The 24,799-nt window shown below is 42.4% G+C and overlaps 2 protein-coding genes across 16 annotated transcripts in view; both read left to right on the top strand.

The window, feature by feature from the left end:
- The window catches only part of ank1a (ankyrin 1, erythrocytic a), a 120,922-nt gene extending 105,286 nt beyond the window's left edge, over positions 1–15,636 (top strand). For 10 of the 15 annotated variants that reach the window (XM_049579823.1, XM_049579833.1, XM_049579831.1 and 7 more), the window contains 6 exons: positions 1,842–2,490; positions 2,737–3,085; positions 7,902–7,985; positions 8,288–8,440; positions 9,695–9,793; positions 11,807–15,636. In XM_049579823.1, coding sequence (XP_049435780.1) covers positions 1,842–2,490; positions 2,737–3,085; positions 7,902–7,985; positions 8,288–8,440; positions 9,695–9,766 — 1,307 coding nt within the window. In that variant the 3' untranslated portion in view covers positions 9,767–9,793; positions 11,807–15,636. Of the gene's footprint in view, positions 1–1,841; positions 2,491–2,736; positions 3,086–6,189; positions 6,742–7,901; positions 7,986–8,287; positions 8,441–9,694; positions 9,794–11,806 lie in introns of those variants that run through there. The other 5 variants (XM_049579839.1, XM_049579837.1, XM_049579826.1 and 2 more) reach the window with 4 other exon arrangements.
- A 1,768-nt stretch (positions 15,637–17,404) lies between these two features.
- LOC125890656 (eukaryotic translation initiation factor 4E-binding protein 1-like) lies at positions 17,405–22,142 on the top strand. The gene is made up of 4 exons (XM_049579392.1): positions 17,405–17,592; positions 17,701–17,870; positions 19,931–20,113; positions 21,465–22,142. The coding sequence occupies exons 2-4, from the start codon at positions 17,735–17,737 to the stop codon at positions 21,494–21,496; spliced, it is 351 nt and encodes a 116-aa protein (XP_049435349.1). The 5' UTR covers positions 17,405–17,592; positions 17,701–17,734; the 3' UTR covers positions 21,497–22,142.
- Positions 22,143–24,799: the final 2,657 nt, after the last annotated feature.

Genomic DNA, 24,799 nt, shown 5'->3' with positions numbered 1-24,799 from the left:
ATTTTTTAAAAATGTCTTAAACTGAAATTCTGACCAAATCTTCTACATTGCACCTTTAAAGGAACCCGACTCTGAATCTTCTGTTGTGGCCCAAATGAACAAGGAATTATTATTCTGAACGTATAATTAAATCCTTTCTCAGTTTCCTCATCATCTTCTCTGCTCTGGCAGTACAATAACATATAAAGACTCTAGAGTCAAGGTCACTGCTGCTTTTACAGCTTTAAACCTCACATGGCAAAGCACTTTACTAAATATATATATATATATATTTCTTATCACTAGTTTCTATAGACAAGCGACAGCAGTTGAAGCTGAGAGACTGAGAAAAACAGCAGAAAGTAGGACGAGAGGTCCTTCTGGCCGCTTGGTGTCACAAATATCTCCTGCACTCTCAGCAGTACTCAACAGCAACACTGCCAACAATGAATCAAGTTACACCCTGCAGTTCTGCACAGCTTCCTCATCACTATACACTATACACATACAGTCAGCCTCTCTCATGCAGGAGGTGAACTGTGTCCTCGTCTTGCTCTTATCCACATTCTGTATGCCCTGCAATACATCTCCTGTTTCATCCTGCGTTTAATGTGCTTCCTGTGGTGTTACAGTCATAGTGCCACTCACACTTTGCTTTACCTACATTGCCATTCATCAGAATTTTTACATAAACTATTCATCTAATTTCCATGATAGTTAGTCATTTTCAGAGAAATTCATTTAGTATGAATCAAGACAGATACAAGGCAGTTTTTATGATTCTTCATAGTCTTTAACTGGATTTCTCTTCTTTTATGTGCAATATAAAGTTATTACCTCAAAAATAAAATCCTGCTGCTGTGACATCATGCTCTATCATGCCAGGTCTACCTTTACACAAAAAATATATTGTTACAAAGGGTGTTGAGGACAGTTGAAGGAGTGACCTGAGTCCACAGCCCATTAGCAATGTGCGAAATTACAAATTGATTTTATTGCACTTGAAATACTTATTCAAATCTATGTTTGAGGCAGCAACCATGTGACTCTCACAACAGAAGGAAAATAAGTCTACTGTATGTGTTTGCATAAATGTCAGCAGTACTGTAGGATATATGTTTGTATGGTCTTGTTATATTGAATGCATTATAATAAATATGTGTTAATGAGAGAGTGTGTGAAGTGAGGTGATGTGTGTGTGTGTGTGTACTGATGTGTGTGTGTGAGGAGAGAGTGAGATTGCCTGCGTGCATGCTATCCAGCTTGACAACGATATTAACCTGCCTGTTCTTTGAGTGGGTTTGAATGCATGCATATCTGAGTATGAGTGAATGCGTGTGACAGTATGAGAGAGTGAGCGAGCGTGTTAATGGCATGTGTATGTGTGATAAAGTGTGTGTCCCTGCTGGACAGGTGTGTGTCCTAGCCCCGGATTGGGGCAGAGGCATTAATTCCTGTCCGTTTCCCTGCAGGTGGCAGCCAGCAGAGCAGCATCAGTCACTGCTGGGTCAACCAAAGTGTCAGTCTCTCAGTCCGTCCGGCTGTGTCTGCTGCTGCTGCCGCTGCTGCTTTCGCCGTCAGCGCTGGCTGAACGAGCTTGACAAACCCTCTTCTAAAAGCTGCCCTTGCTCTCTTGTCCTGAGCTCCTTGCACCTTTTTTCTACCACCTATTGTCTTGGCCCTCCCCTCTCCCCTTCCCCATTCCTCCCATTTGTCCCTTCAGCCTCCTCTACTTCCCCCCTTGATGCCCACCTCCTGGGCAGGGGCACTTACCCCCTCCCGGGGTCGGGGTGCTGTGGGGGTGAGGTGGGGAGGGAGGCGGGGGGCCTGGTGTCAGTGTGCCTCTCTCTGTCTCGCTCCAGGTTATGGGCTCGCACAGGACGAGCTTCTCTCACCGGCCTCCATGCAGTACAGCCTGCCCTCCCCGCTGGGCGCTGAGCCTTACTGGCAGGAAGTCTCAAGTCTGGACTGTGCACCCATTGCCACCACAGAAGAAGACACCCTCATGGAGATGTCTGATGTGCAGGTGTGGCCCTCAGGCAACAGCCCGTCCCTGGTGCCCGTGGAGGACTCTTCGTTGGAGTGCAGCAATGCTGACGATTCAGAAGGTCTGCTGGGGTTGCCGTACGGAAGTCTGGGTCGGCCGGCTAGTCAGGCCAGCGCAGCCAGCGGAGGGGGTGGGGTGCTGAGTGGCTCCATTGAGCTTCCAGAAGACGATTCAGAGATGGGCGTTGACTCGCTCAGCACTGCCACGCCAGCTTCGCTTGGGGGCACCATTGCTGGGATGAATCTTAACGGGCTGAACAATGGTCAGGGGTCAGAGGCAAGTTCGGAGGTATCAGCACTCACCAGTACGACTGGTGGAGATGGAGCTGGAGGAGGAGGAGGAGGAGGAGGAGGAGGGACGGGCTCAGAGGAAGGGCTTTGTCTTGTTGCAGGACAGCAAAGGGTGTATGCTCGGCTGAGTGAGTCACCTGGTCTGAGCTGTGTTGCAGACCGGAATGGAGACAGGTGAGTCAGACCTCTGTCTGCCTCTCAGGTGACAAAGTTACAGTCTTACCAATAAAACAATAGATCTGTGCTAACATCTCATTAATCTTTACTGCATGTCAGTAAATGTCAGTGAAGAACTGTTTTTATTTTCTTTTTGCGGAGGAAATGACCACTAAGGATTTATGATAAGTTGTTTTACTTTCCTTGGAGTAAGCATGTACAGTGTGTGTACTATCTCCACATTGATCTGTTCTCTCCCTCCAGGTCAGGTAACAGTGGAAACGGAGGCAGTGGAGGCTCTTTCCTTTCCTACCTGCAGGAACAGACAGGCCCGGGGTGGATCCCTGTCACTGACCCAACACAGGCCTGGGTGGGCAGTCAGCCCAAACCCAGGCAGGCCATGGACACCATGATATCATCAGTATGTAACGCTATGGATGGAGACCAGTCCCATGTGTCCCAGGAAGCCTTGCTCCAGCCTGTGAGGGACATGGGGCACTCAGAGATCTTACGGGGCCACTTCAGAGGTACCCAGCCATTTGAGAAGGGTTTGGGCTTCCCGCACAGGGTACCAGAGCTGAGGGCCTGGGACGACGTGCGCCTGAAGGGCCAGGTGAGTGTGTTTCTACACCCTTGAAAAATAAGAGGGATGTTTGTCCTGTATGATGGGTTATCACAGATATTGCACTTTGTAGAAAATGATACATGTTGCACAGGATTTCACTGTAAAAAGTGATAATGCAAATGATGCAAAGTCACCAATCCTCTAAACCTTTAAAGGTCCAGTGTGTAAGATTTAGTGGCATCTAGCTGTGGGATTGCAGAGCTGAAGCTTCTCCTGTGTGCCAAGTGTTTGGAAGAATTATGGTGGTCATCGCGAATGGTTTTATCTAGACCAAGTGTTTGATTAGTCCTTTCTGGACTACTGTAGAACATAATGGACTCTGTAGGTGAAGACCCACCATGTACTGAGATATAAAGAGTCCATTCTAAGGTAACAAAGCACAACAATATTTAGTTTCAGGTGATTATAAACTAATGAAAACATAGTTTGAATATTGAATATTATATACCATTTCTGCCAATAGATGCCCCCTTAATCCTACCCACTGGACCTTCAATCAGCATTACATTATTCACGATAGAGCCACAAAACATACAACAAACTACACTACGAAGTCCCTTCATTACACTGCCTTAGCGTAGTGTAAGTTAAAGCTATAGTGCACCCAAAAATGAAAATTCAGCCATTATCTACTCACCCATATGCCGACGGAGGCCCTGGTAAAGTTTTAGAGTCCTCACATCCCTTGCGGAGATCGGCAAGTGGAGCAGCCAGCACACTTAATGGCAGACGGTGCCCCAGACTAACGTCCAAGAACACAAAATTGAATCCACAAAGTATCTCCATACTGCTCACCCGTAGTGATCCAAGTGTGCTGCAGCCGTGACATAAAAAGTTGTTTCAAAAAACATCATATGAACTCTGTTTTTAGCCTCACTGTAGCCTGTAGCTCTGACTGCTCCTCTGTGCTCCGTGCTCAGGTGTGCGCGCCAGTGCGAGACCAGCAAAAGCATGAGGTTTGCGCATGAGGTTTACATCACATGATACGTGCACCGCAGGGAGAGACAACAGCTAAAAGATAATTTTGCACTATGGCCTTTTAGCAAAGGACAGCCCAACATGTCTGAAGACTTTGAAACTGAGGAGGAACAGCATTTCTTTGTTGAGCCGTATTTGTTTGAGCCCGAGTATACGGACGGAACTCAGGCTACTGGATGAAGCAGCCGAGCAGCTCATGAGCCTCAGCCAGCTGCAGACTACCGGAGTCGAGCACTGGAAACCTGGTGGTGTAGTTGTTTCAAATGCAAAGCAATGCAAAGTCTTTGCTGCTCAGACTGAGAATTGGCGATGCCTGCACTTGAGAATCTGGACATCGGTACTGACGAGACTGTTGCTCTTCAGAGACCGTGCATCACCAATCACCCTGAGTGCACACATGTGAGCGCGGAGCACAGAGAAGCAGTCAGAACTACAGGCTACAGTGAGGCTAAAAACAGAGTTCATATGACGTTTTTCGAAACAACTTTTTATGTCGGGGCTGCAGCACACTTGGATCACTACGGGTGAGCAGTATGGAGACACTTTGTGGATTCAATTTTGTGTTCTTGGACGTTAGTCTGGGGCGCCGTCTGCCATTAGATGTGCTAGCTGCTCCACCCGCCGATCTCCGCAAGGGATGTGAGGACTCTAAAACTTCACCAGGGCCTCCGTCGGCATATGGGTGAGTAGATAATGGCTGAATTTTCATTTTTGGGTGCACTATCCCTTTAAGCAAGAGATGACCATAGGAGACGACAAAGATATTTTAAAAGTGGTGGAACAGAACAAATTTGTAATATTGTGAAAAGAATTCTTTGTCCACATGTTGCAATGTATTTTAATGGCCTCACAGACTACTGGTATCTACATCTCTGCCTCAGTTTAAAGGTACATTATTACAACTTCTTCCACTGTCACCTTATTTGTTGTTGTCTGAAACTTTGGACTCTGCCCTCTGGTGCCATCTGTTGGTTGTAATAATGATATCATAAAGGACACATGGACGTATCCATTTTTATACCTCAAGAGAGTATAAATGAGTCTTAACACAACAGCGGGGGCAGCACTCTTTAAACAATAACAATAGCATTGTGTGGCAATAAGTCATTTCCTGTCTCTGTTGTATGGTGACTGATCTCGTCCTCTGCTCGGAGGCTATGGAGCTCCCAGACATTAACATGCCCTAATTTGCGGATATATCTGGACACTTCTCTTCTTTGACTTAACTGCTGACAGTGAGTCACACAAATAATACATTGTCAAAATGTCACACCCGACCTGTCCATGGTCCTGTCCCACCAGCCGTCCCTTTTACACAGACGTCTATTTGGCTCTGTTGCTACCTTTGCTGCCAGCTCAAAGGTGAGACAATTCTGTCTCCTCATTCCTCGATTGTGCCTTTTATAAAAACTGGCAAGGCTCAATTACAGCAAAACAGTTTTACCTTGAAAGGGCAATATAAAAAGGGCAACTGACTTACATTCATTACCTGGAAACTTCCCCAAACCTAACCTTAACCAAAGTCATCACCCTAATTTTTTTCATCCCTAAAAGGAAGGATAGTCCCCACTTTTATGTCACCAAAACATGAGTAATGCATGTGGACACACACACACACACACACACACACACACAGTCTGAGGTCCCAGTATGGGCACAAACAGTCCAGCCAAATTTAGCAAGCATTCTCACTGTCCCACTCACGTAACATGATCCCCTCCACCCCTGTCATTTGCACGGGTTAACTTTCTGGCACAACACCACCACATCACACTGTAAAGGACAATCTCAGCTGTGACACTGTAAGACAGCAGAAATAGACAGTTGCTTTTAAGCCCTTTGTGGGTTTGCTTTTGTATGTGGCTCAAACTGGTGAGAAAAGACCACTTCAGCTTTTGGTTCAAGTAGTGTGATGCAGTGCTGCATAATTGTGTCTGCATAGTGATGCTTTTTGAGGAAATTTGTCTACGAGGCTGTGTGGATGAGAGAAAAGTTTGTAGTTGAAGTCCCTGAGGGGCATCAGTGGACAAGTTTCTCAGTGCTCGTACCACAGCGTACAGAGCCACATTGGAGAAGCCAGAGGTATTTAAAGCCCACAGATCACATGGTCAGAAAGAGAGAGAGGTGGGAACAGAAGCCTCCCAAGGTTGCTTTTGCTTGGCTTTTATGTCATTGAGTGGGTACTCCTGACCTGACTGGAGAGGAGAAGGAATAGAGACCCAAGGAAAAGGGCCCACTGCCCCAGCTAATGGAGGACGGACATGAACTGAAAGACAAACAACTAAACTGCGACTGAACTAGTGACAGAAGGCCGCAGGCTGCAGCTGTTGCCTTTTCCGTCAGCTGAAAGAGGCGCCGCATTGGAAACAGGAGTCACTGAGGGCTTGAGGGAGTGTTTTGCTGTGTGTTTGGTGCTGTGTTGATTTGCTGGGGATCAAAGCGGGGCAATGTGGGCCCTGGTGACAGAGCTCCTCTTCAGCTTCGTGCTGCTGGCTTTCCTGGTCATTAGCTGTCAGAATGTCCTCCACATAGCCAGCGGCTCCGTGCGGTCCGTGCTCATCTACATACACGCCCAACTGGACCGCGAGCTCGGTGAGGTCGAGGGAGTGGCCGACGAAGAGGAGAACGTCACCACCAGAGTGGTCCGCCGCAGAGTCATCCTCAAGGTATAGAGAGAGGGGCAGAGGACAGTCAAACAGGAATTTGAAGAAAGGATTTACAGACAGGAAAAGAACAGGAGACAGATGGAGAAAAGTTTGGTGAAAGGCTGAAGGATGCAGTGTATTTGGGGTGATACAGGATAGGTTTGTGGTAATAAAGGTAAATGATTTGGCAGGGTTTACTGCACTTAAGTGGAGCAGGTGCAACAAAACTGACAGTGATGATTTACCAAGGACATTTTGTACATGAAGAAGTGACAGAAACTGAAATGAATCAATGCAATAAAGATAATAATTCATCCTCCAATAATTAGATTTTGCTAAGTCACTGTCAAATTGCTGCTCACATGTGGCTAAATTTATCTTCTGCTGTTACAGATGTATATAGATGGTCTTGAGCTCAACGAGTTTGGACTCCAGCTCTATTAAAAAGCTCTCCTACTGTATCTCAGACTGCGTCAACGCTATTACAAGTGTTGACATGTTTTTTTCAGGTCTACACGAGCTGGACTGGCCCTTGTCCTTGCTTCTGCTGCTGCAGGAATGTCTTTGAGCTTATAAATAGTGTTGGAGACATGCTGTAAAGTACTGGGGGCTATAACAGCATTGTCATAACCCTCATGAACTGTAATTATAAGTATCGCTAAGAAACGCCAAGGATCTGTTGGATTTACATGCTTCTGCAAACATCCCTCACCCATCTGTCGTTCATCTGCTCCTCTGTGTTTCCAATTAGTAGAGAGGTTTATGGCATGCAAATAATTACACTGCAGTGACAGCTACGTCAACATGCATTAGGGCCTTAATTTACTCCTGAGTTTACTTAACTTTAGCGGTTGCACTTAAATGTGCTTTCAAGAAGAAGAAAGTGGAGTTTATTTGTACACACGACATCTATTGCAAGTCTGTCCATCCTTAGTTGCTCTTCTTGAGGTTTCTGCCATTTTTCCTCCCTGTTAAAGGGTTTTTTTGGGGGATGTGTTTTTCCTTCTGACAGAGGGATGTCATATGCTGTAAAGCCCTGTGAGGCAAATTGTGATGTATGATATTGGGGTTTATAAATAAAATTGATTGATTGATTGATTGATTGATTGATTGATGTGCTGTAAAGCCATCTGTGAGAAAAAAAACATTAATTAAGGGTACAAATGCTTGTCTGTCCACAGGGCGATGAGGTTGAAGATCTTCCTGGGGAGCATGTAAGCGAGGAACAGTTCACGGATGAACATGGAAACATTGTCACAAAAAAGGTCAGCCATCGCAACATGTTTTTACACTGTATTCTTTTTCTTTTTAAACTGGGGTCCAGTAATTGTTTCACTTATGTCTGTGTCACAGTACTCACTCAGCGTCTCTCCACATAATGATTATTAAACTGATAATCATTGTGAAGTTTATCATCAGATCATTACAAAAATGGCTATTTTTTAAAAGGACCTATTTCCTCCATAAGCATTTCTTTTATGTCACCAACTCTGTCTCTTCACTACCTTATTCCCACTCTCTGCCTCCATCCATCACTCTCTCCCACCCTCCTGTGTGTATGTGATAGATCGTGCGTAAGGTTGTGCGCAGAGGGAAGGGTTCAGGTGAGGAGGGGGTTCAGGAGGTGAGCCTGGAGGGTTCTCTGCAGGACGCCAACGAGCTGGAGGTTGATGCTGAGCAGTTCATGAGCTACGCCATCCTGGGCCGGGACAGCAGCAAGGTGGGATTCTGATCTGCAGACAGCTGACCATCTGATGAGGGCCTGTTTGATATAGGTCCATGCAGTAGGTAGTTTCTAGTGAACAGGGGACTCTGTGCTGCAGTGAGCTTGAAAGTCTCGTCTCATCGTGGTTTCCCGGGCAAACCCTGACAGTCCTGGAGTATCTTAACCTGCATGAGCTTCAGTACGACAGGCTTAGAACACAGTTTGTGTGTGTCCTCATTATCTTAAAAAAATAGCCCTGTTTTATTATGTGCTGGTCCTAAATCACAAGCGAGGTTTAGGGCAAAGTTTGGTTGGTTAATTGTTTGATTGCTGACCTTCTGTTACATTAATATCCATCTAAATATTATTACCTCATGTTCATCTTCTGCATGCAGGAGGAACACTTTGCTCTGGTGCTGTTATTGCTCACAGTTCACCGACCCATTCACAGTCTCATTACTTTAGTCATCACTAAGCCGCACTCACACTTATCATTGTTTGTTTCTTGCACATCAGTGACTGAATGGATTGACTGTGGCTCCTTGCAGTGGCTATATTTTCCATTCTGTCCCCATCAGTTATCTCAATAACTGACTCTTGTCTTTTCTGCCTTCATTAAAGTTTATAGTCCTTCACCTGTGACTGTGTGCTGTATCACTCGAACCTGCAAGACTCTCTGGATCAGAGCTGCGTCAAATATTATTTGCAGTCTTTTAACTTGTTGTACTTGGGAATTGGGGTTTAACACATCGAGACAATTCAGAATATTTGGATGTGTACTGTCTCATGTGGTCAAACCCCGTCCATCTTAATATCAATCATTTAAAAAATATATTTGCAGATATTATTTGACACAGGTCTACTCTGAATCCCAAAGATTGTAGATGTTTCTGATGCCCTCTTTTATCTTCAACTGTCTTTCCAAACTGCCACCCATCACTTCTGTCCTTGCTTGACTGTTTATACATAAATTCTTTCTTTTTTCCCCCCTCTTCTCCCTCCCCCCACGTACTTGTTCCTCACATTTCTATTACATCTCCTCTTGTTGTTTTTCCTGTTTTTCTGTCTTCTCTTTCCTTGTGGCATTATTTCCTTCCTCTGTTATCCCATTTCTGTTTCCCTTCCTCATCTTTCTCTTCCTGTTCCATCTCCTTTATTTCACTCTCCCTTACTAATGTTCCCTCAACCTCTTGTTTGGCTCCTGTCATCCCACCTTTTCTCAATCCTCGCACCTCTCCTGCTGCCAACCCCTCCTCCCCCCCGATGTAGCCCGATACTGTGGATGTGAAGAAAGGTGCTCAGATAGTGAAATGTGCCACTCTGCGGAGAGTTAAGCAGTGAGGCAGACTGAGTGCTGCGTCCCCGCAGGTACGGGACTGACCCACAGTGCCTCGTCTGACCTGTGGGCTAGACCATTTAATCCAGTCTCTCTGGATTAAATGCATCTGAATGTACCTTTAATTCAATACTAATGATATGTAATGTGATGCTGGCACAGCAAAATAAATCTGAAGTTAAACAAATGGTTAAAAATAAATGGCACACAAGAAAATAAGAAAAAAATGCTGTCATTCTTAAGTATTTTTGCCCACAAAGTACAAAAGTACAATAAAAGTCTAAAACAGGGACACTCCATGACAAGTATTTTTTAAGTCTAACATAAAATTAGTTTTTATATTCAGAGTTTCAGTCAGCATTAATGCAGATGTGATACTTAAAGCTACAGTTGGTAACCTTACAAAAAAAACCCATCATATTTGCTGAAATTCCAACAGCACTAAATGAGACAGATAATCGGTGAAAAAAATTATATTCATTTGCCTTCTCTGTTGCCTTGTAGCACTTCTAATGGCCTCTCTGCATGTGAATGAAAACAACTAATCAGAGCCAAGGAGTCTCTAACGCAGCTGTCAGTCATGTCAATCACAGCTCATGTACTGCGGTCAAACTGTCAAATTAGGCAGCGCTACAAATATGAATCAAGATTCTGTTGCTGCAATGCCTATTTCTCGCCTCAAATATTTTCAGGAATATATTTTAGTGTACTGTTTAGCTGTAAAATGAGAACGTTTGCTCCAGTCATTGGGCGGTGCTTGGTACTTTAGTCGACTTTTTCCAACATGGCGGCTGGGTCATAAACTTTCTCATTTTCACAGCTAAACAGTACACTGAAATATGATTGTGAAAACATTTGAAGAGAGAAATAGGCAATACAGTTACAGAATTTTGATTAATATTTGATCAGCGCTACCTAGTTTGACAGTGTGACTGCAGGTCACGAGCAGTGACTGATATAATTGACAGCTGTGTTAGAGACTCCTCGGCTTTGATTGGTTGTTCTTGGTGCACCGGGGTAGATTCTGGCAAATGCCATTAGATGCAGTAGGCAGAGAAGAAGACTGTTTTTTACTATCTGTCTCATGTACTGTAGAGTATAGTGACAGTTTCAGCAAATGTGACACAAAGTTATGTTCATAAAAGTTACCAACTGTTGCTTTAAAGCCCCCAGTTTTTTCCCCACACATCTGTTTCTTCTAGTTTTTACAACCTGAATAATAGAAATTCAGGCTGCTTGCCCTCTGGCAAATGCTTTGTCATGTTTAGGTCAGATGTATGGAGTAATATTGGTAAAAATAGCAAACACACAACCAAATGTATTGGGTACATAATTGATTTTTGTTTGCAAAATTATATTTGTGATGTTTCTCTACAAACTGTAATTTATCTACATGCAAAAAATATCTTTCTGTGCACTCAGTATAATACCATACAGACAGACAGCACAAGATTAATGCAAATACATTATTACTGTGATATAAATCATATCAGGCCAATTTATTTCCTCGTGCATGTTGTGACAAGCTGGAAAAAAGGGTTGGCACAGTGTGCACTCAGCAAAACAACAAGTGACAGCTCTCAAGGTCAAAGCTGCAAGGCCAGTTGTCCTGTGAATTGCTGTGTGGAGCCACTGCAGTGTGTGTGTGTGTGTGTGTGTGTGTGTGTGTGTGTGTGTGTGTGTGTGTGTGTGTGTATGTGTGCATGTGTGCATGTGTGTGAGACTTGCCCTTTCTAATGTAAAGGCCATGACATTCCTGAGTTTACTGATATTTCAAGCGACTCACGACTGAATGTTAAACCACTTTTGCCAACCATTTTTGCTTGAATGCTTCTGCAGAACTAATACGCTGTTTCATGGAGTGTTGTCAGAATAAGAGGGGGATTTAGGTGATAATAAGAGCGTCAATTATAGGGAATTTCAACATGGACAGTTTAGCCGAGGCTATTTGAAGGACTGCATATACTCACATTGCATGCTTGTCACCTGCTCTGCAGACTCCTCATGAGTCAACGCTAAGACAGCGTGTTTCTTTCTCTCCACAGAGTTCTCCACAGGATTCAACCCCTTCACCAAAACCATCCTACATGGACACATGACCAGCAGCAGCTGACAGGAGGAAGAACACACATTAAAAAGGCAGACAGACAGAAATGAACAGCAACGCCATGACAACCACAGCGGCTATGCCGACTATCAGCACGCACCAGAAGAGAGAAGGATACGGATTTACTTGTAGTTTTTATTACCTTTTTTTTTCTTTTTTTTTTTAAAGAAACCGTGGAAAAAAAACATCTACTACTAGGCTAGAAGCATGATTTCGTATAAAACAAAAACCAAACACAAACAAAAAAAAGGAACAAAAAAACAAAAACTAGCAACCAAAACGTGCTTCCTGTTATCTGTATCAGCATGAGTGACTGCTGCCGCATGGCCTGTCTTTAACTACAAATACTGAGGGAATATAAGGGTGGGGAGGGATGGGGAGGACACACTGCTGTATGGGACAGGCATGCAATGTAGGGAATGGTCAATCACTGGCCTGTTTTCTAAACCAACAGGGAAAAGTTTATCACTAAGAAAAGGGGAGACTAAAATACTGAGAATTACATAATCTCTAGGCAACAGGTTACTCCCCCTCCTCCCTGCCACACTCGTCCAGCTAAGAGCATCACAAACTAGTTTTAAAATCTGTCCCAGTGCTCTCAAAGTCCAGTAAAGCTACAATTATCACCCAAGGATATCAGTGTTGTACATAATATCGTATGCACTAAAATGCTCTATACGTGACTGTGTGTTACGTGTGTTGTTTATGTTATAAGATCCCTATGCGATGCCACTGATGCTGCTGTTTCAGGTACATACGAAAATCCCTCCCCGTTTTTTCTCGTTTGGTTCGTTCGGTCTGAATCTATATATTATTCTATATATCTTGAGATCTTTGTGGGTACAAGAACATGCAAATGTTGTGTCGCTCTGCCTGTTTTTAAACGTCAGATTTTTGTGCGTCAGGTCGTTTGTTTCTTTGTGCTTTTCATGTGCTTTCACACTTTGCTTTTGACATGTCAAACTGTAGAGGGAAGACATGCTGTAAGTCGTTTACTGTGCTGTGGGTTTCGGGGCTTTGGGAGGCAGGTTTCTGCAGCGAGCCTGCCTCCCTCACCTTCCCTCAGAGTGGTTTGCCTTGTGGAGAGGGTGACAATGAGATATGTGATGAGTGACAGATTATCGTGAGAGATTAACCTACTCTGCCATCCCACTCCTCTGCCTTTTCTTGTCCCTGGTGTGCCGTATATAATTGTGAGGTTTGTGTTAATCAGATGTTTGTCTGAGCCAAAATCCCCTCAACCTCTACTTTGCCCTTATGGCCCTACCTCTCACCCCTCTCACCCCTCCAGTCGGCCTCTCAGAGTAGATGTAGCAGTCCTGTCCAACAGCCCCAGCAGGCGGCAGGATCTCACCTTCAGCTCGTAGCAGTGTGTGTTTGACCTCATCGTGCAGTATATGACACCACCACACATAAGGTGCACTTACAGATCATCTCACCACCACCAGAAGATGTCACCTGATGCGAGTACAGTAGCTGAAATGCTGGTAATAAATGTAGCACTGGTTTGACTGGGTAGAAGACGAAGAGTCAGCTGGAGTAAGGAAAGTGTCGCGTCGAGGGTCGAGGACGTGTTGAGCTTTGATGTTTGTCTCCTTGGCAACTGATCGGAGAGTAGCAAAGACAGTCAGTCACCAATCACTGTGATGAGAAACTGTAATACTGACCCGCAACTGTGAGCCTGACCCTTCCCGAAGCGTGTCTCTCGTTTCACTCTCTTTTTTGTCATGATTTACTGTCTTAACTGTACTTCAGAAGAAGCAATAACTGCTTATAAAAGGAAAGGATTGTTTGTGTGAGTGTGTGTGTGTGTGTGTGTGTGTGTGTGTGTGTGTGTGTGTGTGTGTGTGTGTGTATAAGAGAGAGGATTTTAGGATCATAGTTCATGTTCTTCCTAAGCTTGGGCTCTCCATCTGTTAATCACAGCTTTAAGCTACTCCTCACTCCACTCAGAAATGATGTCAGTACATAAGTATCCAACATTTCATCACTTTGCCTCTCTAGAAAAGAAAACGATTAAGTTTTACATTAAGACTGGTATGACATCATACCAGCCATCCCATCTGCAAAGTGCCCAGTGTCTGGTTTTGTTACTCATCAGGGAATGTAGGTGTGTTTAATCATAGCTTTTAAACCTTAACGACATTCATATGCACCTTGAAAGAAATCCTATTGAATGTGCGAGTGTGTGTGAGTCTGTGTGTGTGTGTGATTTTAACATATTCAGTCCTGGATATTGGGACATGTCAAAGTTGTGATAATATCACAGGAAGTAATATTGCTAATGGACAAAGAGCAGATGCTCTCAGATTATAACTAATTCACATATTTTTTAAAAGTTGATTTACCTCAATAAGCGTGCCATCTCACATGATATCAATTATCTACATGCATTTGTTTTTTCAAACGTTATGTTAGACAGTGAATGCTTTATTATGGAAAAATATTGTCAGTCACACAAACGTTGCAATAATCACCCATCAATAAGTGTTTGTTTTAGTACGGCTTCACAGCCAGAGATGATGAATGTAAAGTCTTGGTATTCTGTAAGTCTTGTTATGAAGTAGTCATCTGTGTTGGCTCTGTACTTTGGTAGATGATAGGGTATTCACACTGTTGTTTCAGCTCTATATCTGCTGTTGATCATCAACATTCATCATGAACATACATAGAAATCATGGAAGAGGAGAGATTTAAAGGGAAAAGCCTCAAATGGGTTTTGGACATTTTAACAAATATCCCTTCATCAGATATGATTTCTATTTTATTATCTTTTTTAATAACCACAAAAAGCTAGATGTCAATAACAATTACACAGCAGTGTAATAGCATACTTATAATTATGGTGTGCTTGGACTGGTTTCTGAAGCAGGGGGTCGTTTATAAATCCACTGCTGATGTCAGGGTTGGAGCAAAGGGAGGGGGTCTGATGAAGAGACAACAAGAAGGAGCACTTTGAAGTCAGATGGAAGCATTGTGGGGGAGGCGTAGTGGCTCCGACGGCTAGTCTTTCAAGATGACAAGCATTTTTCCTCAACACAACCCACCCCTAATCTATTTCTGCCCCCTTTACCAAATATAAGACTGAGCCGATTCTAAGGCTCCCACATGGTGACACTTTGAACGCGGTTTGAAAGGAGTAGTCCGACTAAGTGCAAGCAGAGGAAGGAGTGGTTACAGAAAAACGAACAATGGGAAGCCTGCACTGAGGGACCACTGAGACGATGCCATGCACCAAGTTCATGCAAAAATATTAACTGTTGCAAAAACTAGAGAACACATGTATATTCCTTTAGAATGGATTGAAGACATTATTAACGCAATAGCATATTACTCAATACTAAGGAATGCAACTGCGCACATGCACAGAAAATGTTTTTAACATAAAAGGCTATATATATATATATGAAATATATGAAAATATATATAAATATATATATAAATATATATTTACTTAGAATGCTATGCACCCTTACTTGTCAACTGGGATTCTAGTTATGTTATGGATGTACTTTTAGCATCATACAGCTGTAGCTACCAAGAGACTGTTGAGTTCTGGGTAATGCCTGCAACCTGGGGATAAAATAGGGGTCTTCTGGGTATTTTAACCTGTTTTGTTTGCTTTTTTTATTGTTATGGAGAGTCAAACATGAATTTAAAATATACATGTAAAAGCCTTTTAATCCAATCAAATCCGAGAACATCTGTTGACAATTTACTCTGTACACCAGCTCAACATTTACAAAATTAATAAAGAAATGAAATGTCTTTGTGTATAGTGTGTATGCTTTTGTGTGAGACACCAGACCCACATGCACCCGACAGCTATAGACATGCTGAACTGCCCCAGGCCTCCCCACACTGTTGAGCAATTTAATGAACATAATTACATCTTTTTTTCTCCACAAAATTTTTATTTATCCCTAAAATACAGCCCTTTACATTCAAGCAATATATACCATAATATTGCTGCACTGATACAGAACACAGTGAGAAAAAAAACCTCAAAACAAGAATAGTCCTCTTGTATCAATAATCTATACAAAATTGGGTATACAAATTGCAATAAATGCAAAATGTGGCATGTATTAAAAGAAAAATAAACCTGCATTGTCCACGGACGTTGCTGTACACCATGAGGTTTTATTTACAATCTTTCAACAACAAAAGTAATATACTTTTAAACACATAATATGTATTCCATAACATGTCCTATCCTAGAATGGTGTCAAGCAACATAAAACATCACTCCATCCAAAGCAACATATATGTGTTCCCAAACCTCATTACAGTGCTTTATTTTGTTGTAACCCTCAGACAATGTCTTTTCTTTAGACAAATAATATCTCATCAAATCTTTCCAGATCTGTAAAGTAGGAGCTTCTGCTTTTTTCCAGTGTTTTAAAATGAGCTTCTTATAGACAAGGGAGAACATAATCTGCCATCCCAAAGGATATCTTCTTTTTCCAGCATATTGAAAAATACAAAGTTGCGCTTTTGTTTTACATGTAATAGATATAAATGTTGAGCTTTTAATATGTAAGTTATCTGCTCTAACTAAAGGCTTGATAACATCTGTCTTATCCACTGAGTACTGCTTGGTCTGTGAATGTTTTCCATAAAAGTGCAATACATCTTTTGGTGTAAAGCAAGATGAGGTCTATAGATGCTTGTTCATTTTTACTATAGTCATGTTTCTTTACTCTTTATTTAGGATCCCCATCAGGTCCACACAAAATGCAAAAACAGGACAAAATATGACATTGTAGACAATTTAACAAATTTAAATAACACCCAAACAAGAGACAGCAGTAGTTATCTCACATTTACAGTGTCATCACATCAGTAGATCATAAAGCAAACCAACAGAGCCCATAACCTAGGCTCATGAAATTATGTGTAACTGCATGAACTACACAAAACATGGTTGCACACCAAGGCATCACCCAAGTGAAGCCCACAAATACACATAACCTTCACAGACATTACATCATCTGCTGGTAAAACAGATTTCTGTTTCGATAGTTGCTGTTTCTCTGGATATAAGCCCGACAAAAAAAGCTTAAGGTCCAGTGAAATTTGTTTTAAATTAATATGATGACAGCTGATTAGATTTTCACCAAAGCACCAAATGTTAACATAATAGTCTCAAGAAGAGTTACTTTTTGAAACTGCAGAAGCAAACCAATGAATGCGCCAGCCAAAATATAGTTAGATGAGTAATGTTTTCATTTTCATCATTCATTTTGAACCCATTGAATAAATGCAGCTCTGCAAAACCAGCAGCTATTGTGTTTGCCACAGGTTAAGGCTGTAATTAAAGTGGTGGTAGTTCTTCTAGGGAGATCATAAGAAGTTAAATTGTGCCTTTAAGATAATTTATGACCTTCCAGATAATAGTTTATGAGATGACATGGATCCACAGGACCACAATGTAAGAGTCAAACTTTGCACAGGCATTGCACCTGCATTATGTTCCAGTAGAGGGCGCAATAACTTCATGTTGTCCACCAGTATTTTCGCCTGCAGCCTGTCTGCTCTCCGTCTGTCTGTCTGTCTGTCTGTCTGTTGTTTTGTGTGCATGTAGAGGGTGAGTGAAAGCACAGGAACGTGTGCTCAGGTCCTTTTTAACAAAAGAACCTGGACACCTTGTGTGTGAGACTGCGTGTTGTAATGTGACGACTTTAGATACTACCTTTCATCATTTGCACTTATGACAAAGAGGTATTTATTTTTGATTGATCAGAAAGTAGCCATTCTGTTGAGCCAAACAGGCGCGGCGTGGCTTTGTTTTGTAACACCAAGACTTTCTGCCTGTTTCATGTCATTTAGTTAGCTAGTGTTAGTTTATTACATTTGAGACAAGATGTCAACTGAGTGCCAGAAGACCACTGCCAAGGCCATCCCGTCGACCAGGAAGGTGACCATCAACGACGCAGCGCACATGCCCCAGGACTACTCCACTACTCCCGGAGGAACCCTGTTCAGCACCACCCCGGGCGGTACGGACTGGTTTTATCCATCTTGTTAACTTGTATGTGCCGAGCAGACATGCTGTGAGCCACCACATGATTTACACCTTTAGCACCACATAGCTGTACTGTCAGTGTGTGCAGGAAGCGCTCAGGCTAGCTCCATGAGGTCGGCTGCTGTCATATGCTACCGTGCACAACCAGGTGCTAGCTCAAGCTAACTGCTAACGCTAGCTAGCTGTGTATGGTTGCACACAAAGGAGGACACAGAGGGAGGATGAGGCAGTAAAGTCATTATGATCTCAGGCATGTGGGTGCTATAAACTCATATCACTGCCGTCCATTACATGAGACGTGTTTTCTGTGTTGTTTGTGGGTTTAATCAGCTGATCTGTGAACACTAGCGACACCTAACTGTGTTCTGCTGCTAATGACGCTGTGGTGGCCATACCTCAAGCATACCTCATCTACAGTTGTGATTTGTGCTCTCATTGTGAGCTGTGTTGAGGACGTTTTAAAGGGTCGGTACACCCCCAAATAAAAAATACATATTTTTCCTGTTACCTGTAGTGCTGTTTGTCAGTGTAGATTGTTTTGGTGTGAGTTGCTTAGTGTTGGAGATATCTGCTGTAGAGATGTCTGCCTTCTCTCTAGTATAAGGGGCCGTACACATGCTGCGTTTTTTGGGCACTCAAATTCATTTTTTCCAATGAGGATGCATGGCAGGCGCCCTCAAACGTCAGAGCAACGCCAGCGCGGCGCATGTCAAGTGATGAGGAACAACCAATCACAACCGGCAGATATCTTTCCCTTCTCCCGTTGATCATTTTGGTGCAGGGCTGCCAGAGCTTTACATCTGTCCCACGGGCAACAGGCCTACACACAAACAGTGCCTGGAAGAACATCAGCTCTGCACTCAGGATTTCAGGTAAATAGGCTACGATACAGTACTTGTTAAGGTTCCTTAGCAACCTCAGACACAACCAACCGCCACACTCTTGAAAGCTGGCTCAGAAAAACCACAAAAGAAGCACCCAGTGCCCAACCTCGTGTTTTCCAGGCAGTTAAAGACGTGGCATGTGCACGGCCCTTGAGGCCCCAAACACAAAGAAAGGGTTTTAGTGAGTGGTGGCTTTTTGTAATTGTTTTTAATGAGGCTGAAGTGTTAGCTCTTGTATTTGCGTTGTGACACACCTAGCATTTCTGCACTTGAGGCAGAAGTGCCCGAGTGCTCTGAACTCCTCCAGTTGAAGACACTTCAACTCAGAGCAGAAAAGTGCCCCACGTCATCTCTTTCTATGTCATCTTTTTCCCCCATTGCCCAATGACATGATTTGAGAGGCGGGCCTTTTGTGGTGGTCCCAACAAGTTTACAGTTGGTAAACAATGGAGGAGAAACTGGTGGTAGTGATTGCTAGTTACCCAGAGCTATACGGCCCAATGATAGACAGCAGGTTGTCGCACTCAGTGTTTCCCCTACTATTATACTAGCTAAAAAGTCATTTAAGGTTACCTTTCCTATTGAACAGGTTTATACTTTGTCCTTTTATTAAACAAAATAAATAGCCTTATGTTTATCATATTTCTGTGTCAACATGGTTGCGCGTTTACAATTCTCCATTGCTCTCTGTTTCGCGCATGGATGGAGGAGTTTGGCCTCGATGTGCATGCACACACACACACACACACACACACACACACAAATAACAAATTCCAGCACTTGAATTGGCCATAGTACAACACGGCAACATGTCAAGTGGGCCGAACCTGAGCAAAATTTTTGATTTGTTAAATATAAATAAGAAAATAAGCTCTGGGGCAAACGATTATGATACTGAATTGTTTTGCTCAGCAAGATAATGTTTAAAAATGAACACCACCAGTAATTGTCTTTGTAAGACGCATAAAAGCTTCAGAATTCACAAGTGGGGTATTTATTGATGTATCTTATGTCATAGAACAAACCCTTATGAATATGATGGATGACTGAGCCACTAATGAATGTGGGACCTCATAGCTCTGTCTGAACTGACACAGTGCTCTATTTCTGATGCTCATCCTTCCCCTTTCCTGCTTCTTTATGCAAAAAGGTACCAGGATCATCTACGACCGAAAGTTCCTGCTGGGGTGTCGTAGCTCTCCTGTGGCCAAGACTCCTCCGCGAGGTCTGCCCAACATTCCAGGGGTGACCAGTCCTCCACACACCGACGAGAAGGCCCAAAATGGAGAACTACTGAACAACAACATCACTACACCGGATAGCAGCAACACTGGTATGTTCACACCTCAGACAAACATTACAGGGTAATGTCAGACCTGGATTCAGATGTAAATTCATGTAGCCACTGAAAACAACAGCACTGATGTTCACCTCAGTTATGTCACTATCAGATCATAAATCTGTTCTCACATAGCTGTCATTCTCTGTCTTACATGGATGACAGACGCCAGTTTGAGGTTTGAACACCTCATAAAGATATCATTTGTGCCATTTTTATTTCACTGTATTGTAGAGATTGTGTAGTGTATGGGTCCAACAAACATCGGACTTTGACCCAGGTGGACAGTGTATGAGACGCACGTATTAACAGTATCCTTAACACGCTGCTTCCTTTCTGGCCTTGTTTGTGGAACTCAAAGCCAGGTGTTTTTCGGCAACATCCATGATCTTCTCTTAACCATAACCAAGTAGCTGCCGATTCCTCACACGAGTTCAGGATACATTGAAAAAGGCTGCCTGTGGTGTCATTTCAGTAATGCACAGGGCTTATACCCAAGTGGTAAAATATGAAGAGTAGGGAGGAGATCATGTTGAATTTTGCCCTAACCAATCAGTAGCCATCAATGTATCCGTCCTGTCAACACAATTTTCAGTTGATACAGAAGCTGCTGTATTATTTGTACGGAGCAGATAACATTTTTGATGCAGATTACAGAAATATTACAAAGAGCTTTCACAGAGATATTTTAGAGTTGCAATTTTTCTTTTGCCATTTTTCCTGCTAATGGCACAAGAAGATGACTTTGCATTTTTAATCCCAAAAGCTCTAACTGGATCATTTTTTTCCCTCCAAGTGGGGAAACAGCCATCAATGAGCACATCACCAGACCTGATTTAATTGCTGAAGAAAATGTAAGACATGAGCAGCATCTCAGAGGTCTGGAACCCAGCTAAAACCTGATATGTTTCCTGATGTGATGTCTTATATATTTGTGGCTATTTTAACCTTGAATGGATTGACTGAGAGTACTTGCACAAGAAGTTGCAGTCAGGCAGAATAAAATATTCATTTTAAGTGTGTTAGGTGTGTGTTCATGTGTATTTGAGTAGTTTATTATCAGACAGGGACCAGACAAACATATTTGAAGGCATTTCAAGTTAGAACACTGTGATTCTCTGAGGAACTTGTCCAATAAAATTATTAATGTACAGTGCTTCTCTGGATATCAGTCACACTGTGGTGAATTTATCAGCTAGTGATGTAAATCCTCCAGTCTTCCTGAAATATTACTTACATGTAAATAAATATGATATTCAACTCTTGAAGATTTATCAGACTGTAAAATCTATCAAATCATTTGGTGGTGTTTAGTTTCTTAAATATATGCTCCTTTTTTGTCAAGGTGAAGAATCACAATTTGAAATGGACATCTAGGTGGTCCTGGAATGAGCATTATGATGTCAGACTTAGCAACACGATGCTGTGAAGAGAGGCTCAGGAGCACCTTCTTGTTTCCCATCATCCATTCCACGAAGACCGAAGTTCGCCTTCAGTATCTCCAGTAACTTAGTGTTTTTAAGTCTGTCTTTCTTAATCTCATTTGCTTGTTTTGCCCAGAACAGTTCTGTAATGAAACTTTTTCAGCCTCAAGGCTTAAACCTGATTAGTGTGTGACAAAGTGTGCCTTCCTGTTGTGGCTACAAGTTTAAACTCGTCACTGAGAATTACTTAACACCAACAACGCCTCATCCCTAAGAACTGAGATACATTAATGAAAATGAAGATCAATAGGGACAAAGAGTAATTGAAATTTGCTGTATTTATAACCATTCCAACAGGGTTTCTCACTTGATGTGCTTTTGTTTCCACAAATTTCCTGACACCTCTCTTCAGATACTGCCTTGAAATGGTCAAGATGCTGTATGATTTTCAGTTATGCTCTTAAAAATGAGTTCTTCACCTGAAGTGTCATACGGAGAATGTAAAACAATTTTGTTGATGAAATTTTTGAAACAGATTTTCACACAATTTGTAGGGTGACAAAGCATTAAATGAACACCATTAAAGTAAATACGCATTTTGTTGTGTTGATTGATTGTGTGCATTGAATTTGTGTCTCAGTGAGTCTTGTTCTGGCAGAATTGTATTTTTATAATAACCAGGGTAATATGCTCATCGGTTCACTTGTCTGAATATACATTTCTTTTGGACTGTGCCATCTGAAAGAGGAGAACGCCATAAAACTTAATTATGTCTGCGATATAATGAAAAGTAAAGACTTAATGATCTCAACTAAATTATTAGCGGTTTCCTTAATTAAAGAAAGTGAAATCTAACGTACATTTTGAAATGATACATCTCGACTGACATGTTGTTTGACTGCCTTCAGCACTTCTGTGCTCCCCTGATTCAACACAAGTCCTATCAGAAGAATTCCTCAAGGAGCTCACTGGCGACTGATAACCTCAGCCAGTGGACTGTATAAAGAGAGGTCAATATACAACTGTACATAGCTGGGAGAAACTCCCTCCTTCTGAAGAGCTAGATGGGATCATGTCATGCAGCATTTCCACTCTACCTCTGTTGCTGGCACCTTGTTGCTTTGCAGTGCCCACATTTTGCTAGGTTCATTCTGAGGTGGCTTTCCAGGCTTTTCTTTTGATCAGTGTATGATGTAAATGTTTCTGTACAATGGATTTTCGAGGACAACGCTGGCATTATTGCACAAGACCATTCAGTATTGCTGGGCTGCTGTACAGGGTTATTGTGATGTCAAAGTTCCTCTGTTTGATCTTCAAGTTTGTGCAAAAGATGTGCGAGTCAGGTGGAATTAGACAATTAAAGGGACAGTAAACACAGAATTAAAAATATATACTTTTCCTCTTAACTGTAGTGCTATTTATCAGTCTAGACTGTTTTGGTGTGAGTTGCCGATTGTTGGAGATATCAGCGCTAGAGATGTCTGCCTTCTCTAGAATATAATGGAACTAGATGGCACTCAGCTTGTGGTGCTCAAAGTGCCAAAAACACATTTGAAAAACTCAACAATAGTATTTCTTTACAGAAATCATGAACCAGTTACTCAAGATAATCCAGAGACCTTGTGAGAAGTTTCATGTCAAAACTACTTTCGTTCCACTCAATTACACCTGCAACCGAATCAACCTTGTGTAGCAGACATAACATGAACACAACTGCTGACAAGTACTACAGTTTTGAGGAATATAGGTTTTTGGCAGGATCAATTACATTAATGTGAAAGTTAAGTAAGATTGCAATTGCCTAACCATACTGTGTTGGACAGGAAGGTGTGTTCAGGATGTGTGAGAACTGACATATGATTTAGACGTGATGACATCAAGCTCCTGCTACCGTGAGTTGTGTTTTTGGACAAACATGTCAAGGTTCTACATCAGCTTCATTATTGCAAACTGACTGACTATGGTCATTGTAAAAGTCATAAGCATGAGAAATAGTTGGGATATTTTACCACTGTGAGCTTTTTGTGATAGAGTAAGCCTTTGTTTAGCTCTCTGGCATCATTAACAGCGAGATTCTTGTGAGACAAAACAGGTGCATAAAACTGAAAGTTGAGAGAGAACTGGTCTTGTCTGGTCGTGTCCTGGTTGGAAGTGTGGATTGAAAGGTTTCAGCTCATCAGTTCCAGTCCACCCTGTCCTCCCTCCACAGTAGCCTTAGCATCCAGACGTTGACTCTCTCCATTCCCTCACATCACTCTGTGTTTGTTTGGGGTCTAAATCTCCCCTTGTCACCTCTTCTTCCTGGCACCCCCACCCCCTCCCCAAAATAAACAAGTGCTACTGCTTTTCTCTTCCCCACTGACCCATCCTTCAGTACACTTCTTGCATAGTTCCGCTCAGCCTGCCTGTTTGATCACAATCAACAAAAGAAACCTGGCCAGAGAGGAAACTAATGACCTCTGATGATGTGTGGTGCTGTAATGGGCCCAGAGATGTGAATTGGAGGTGAGGAAGGCAAATACACTAAGATGTTAGCTGGTCACAAGTCAGAGAGGACAAATGGGATTAAGATGTAGATGAGTATCTACGAGCAGGTTGAGCCTTTGAGAAGTGTTTTTGTTCGTGGATTTTGTTCTGTATAACATGATACAGCTACTGCTGAGAGATTCAGTGGAAACAAATACAAAGGAAAACCAAAGCTGTGGACTCGAGTCAGACTCAAGTCACAAATTTGATGACTTTAGACTCAGCATGGACTAAAATACCATTGACTCGTGCGCTCAATTGAACTTCAGCCTTTTGACTTGAAAATACTTGAGACCTTCCCCCACGCCCAATATTAAAGTCATTTTAAAAAACTCCCTTCATTCCCTGATTCAATATTAACTCTGTTAATTTCCAAGGTGACACTTTATTCCCCAGATCCACTTTGTTTGAACCAATCTGACAGCCATGCTTTTAAAAAGCATTCATGTTTTTTTTTAAATTATTGTTTAATACACTATTAGTCTGTTGTTAAAATGGCATTTCATCTAGCAAAGAGCCCATTATGACTTGTTTAGGGCTTGAAACTCAAAGTTTAGGTTTTGGGACCTTACTTGAGACTCCAGTACAAAGACTTAAGACTTAGTGGTGACTTGCAAAACAGTGACTTGGTCCCAGCTCTTAAAACCATAAAGGTATGCGTGGATGAAAATAATGGACATAGACTTAAATCTTCTAATCAACTGAAAACCTTATTGTGAAATTTAAGTAC

Source organism: Epinephelus fuscoguttatus, linkage group LG6 (genome assembly GCF_011397635.1).
Source record: "Epinephelus fuscoguttatus linkage group LG6, E.fuscoguttatus.final_Chr_v1".
NCBI lineage: Eukaryota > Metazoa > Chordata > Actinopteri > Perciformes > Serranidae > Epinephelus > Epinephelus fuscoguttatus.
The sequence above is the reverse complement of the archived record's forward strand: the minus strand, read 5'-3'. Positions and strand labels throughout refer to the sequence as shown.

Coding starts and splice junctions, on each gene's coding strand:
- LOC125890656 (XM_049579392.1), top strand. CDS start 17,735: ATGTCAACTGAGTGCCAGAAGACCACTGCCAAGGCCATCCCGTCGACC. Junction 17,871..19,930: donor GTTCAGCACCACCCCGGGCG/GTACGGACTGGT, acceptor TTATGCAAAAAG/GTACCAGGATCATCTACGAC. Junction 20,114..21,464: donor ACCGGATAGCAGCAACACTG/GTATGTTCACAC, acceptor TTTTTTGTCAAG/GTGAAGAATCACAATTTGAA.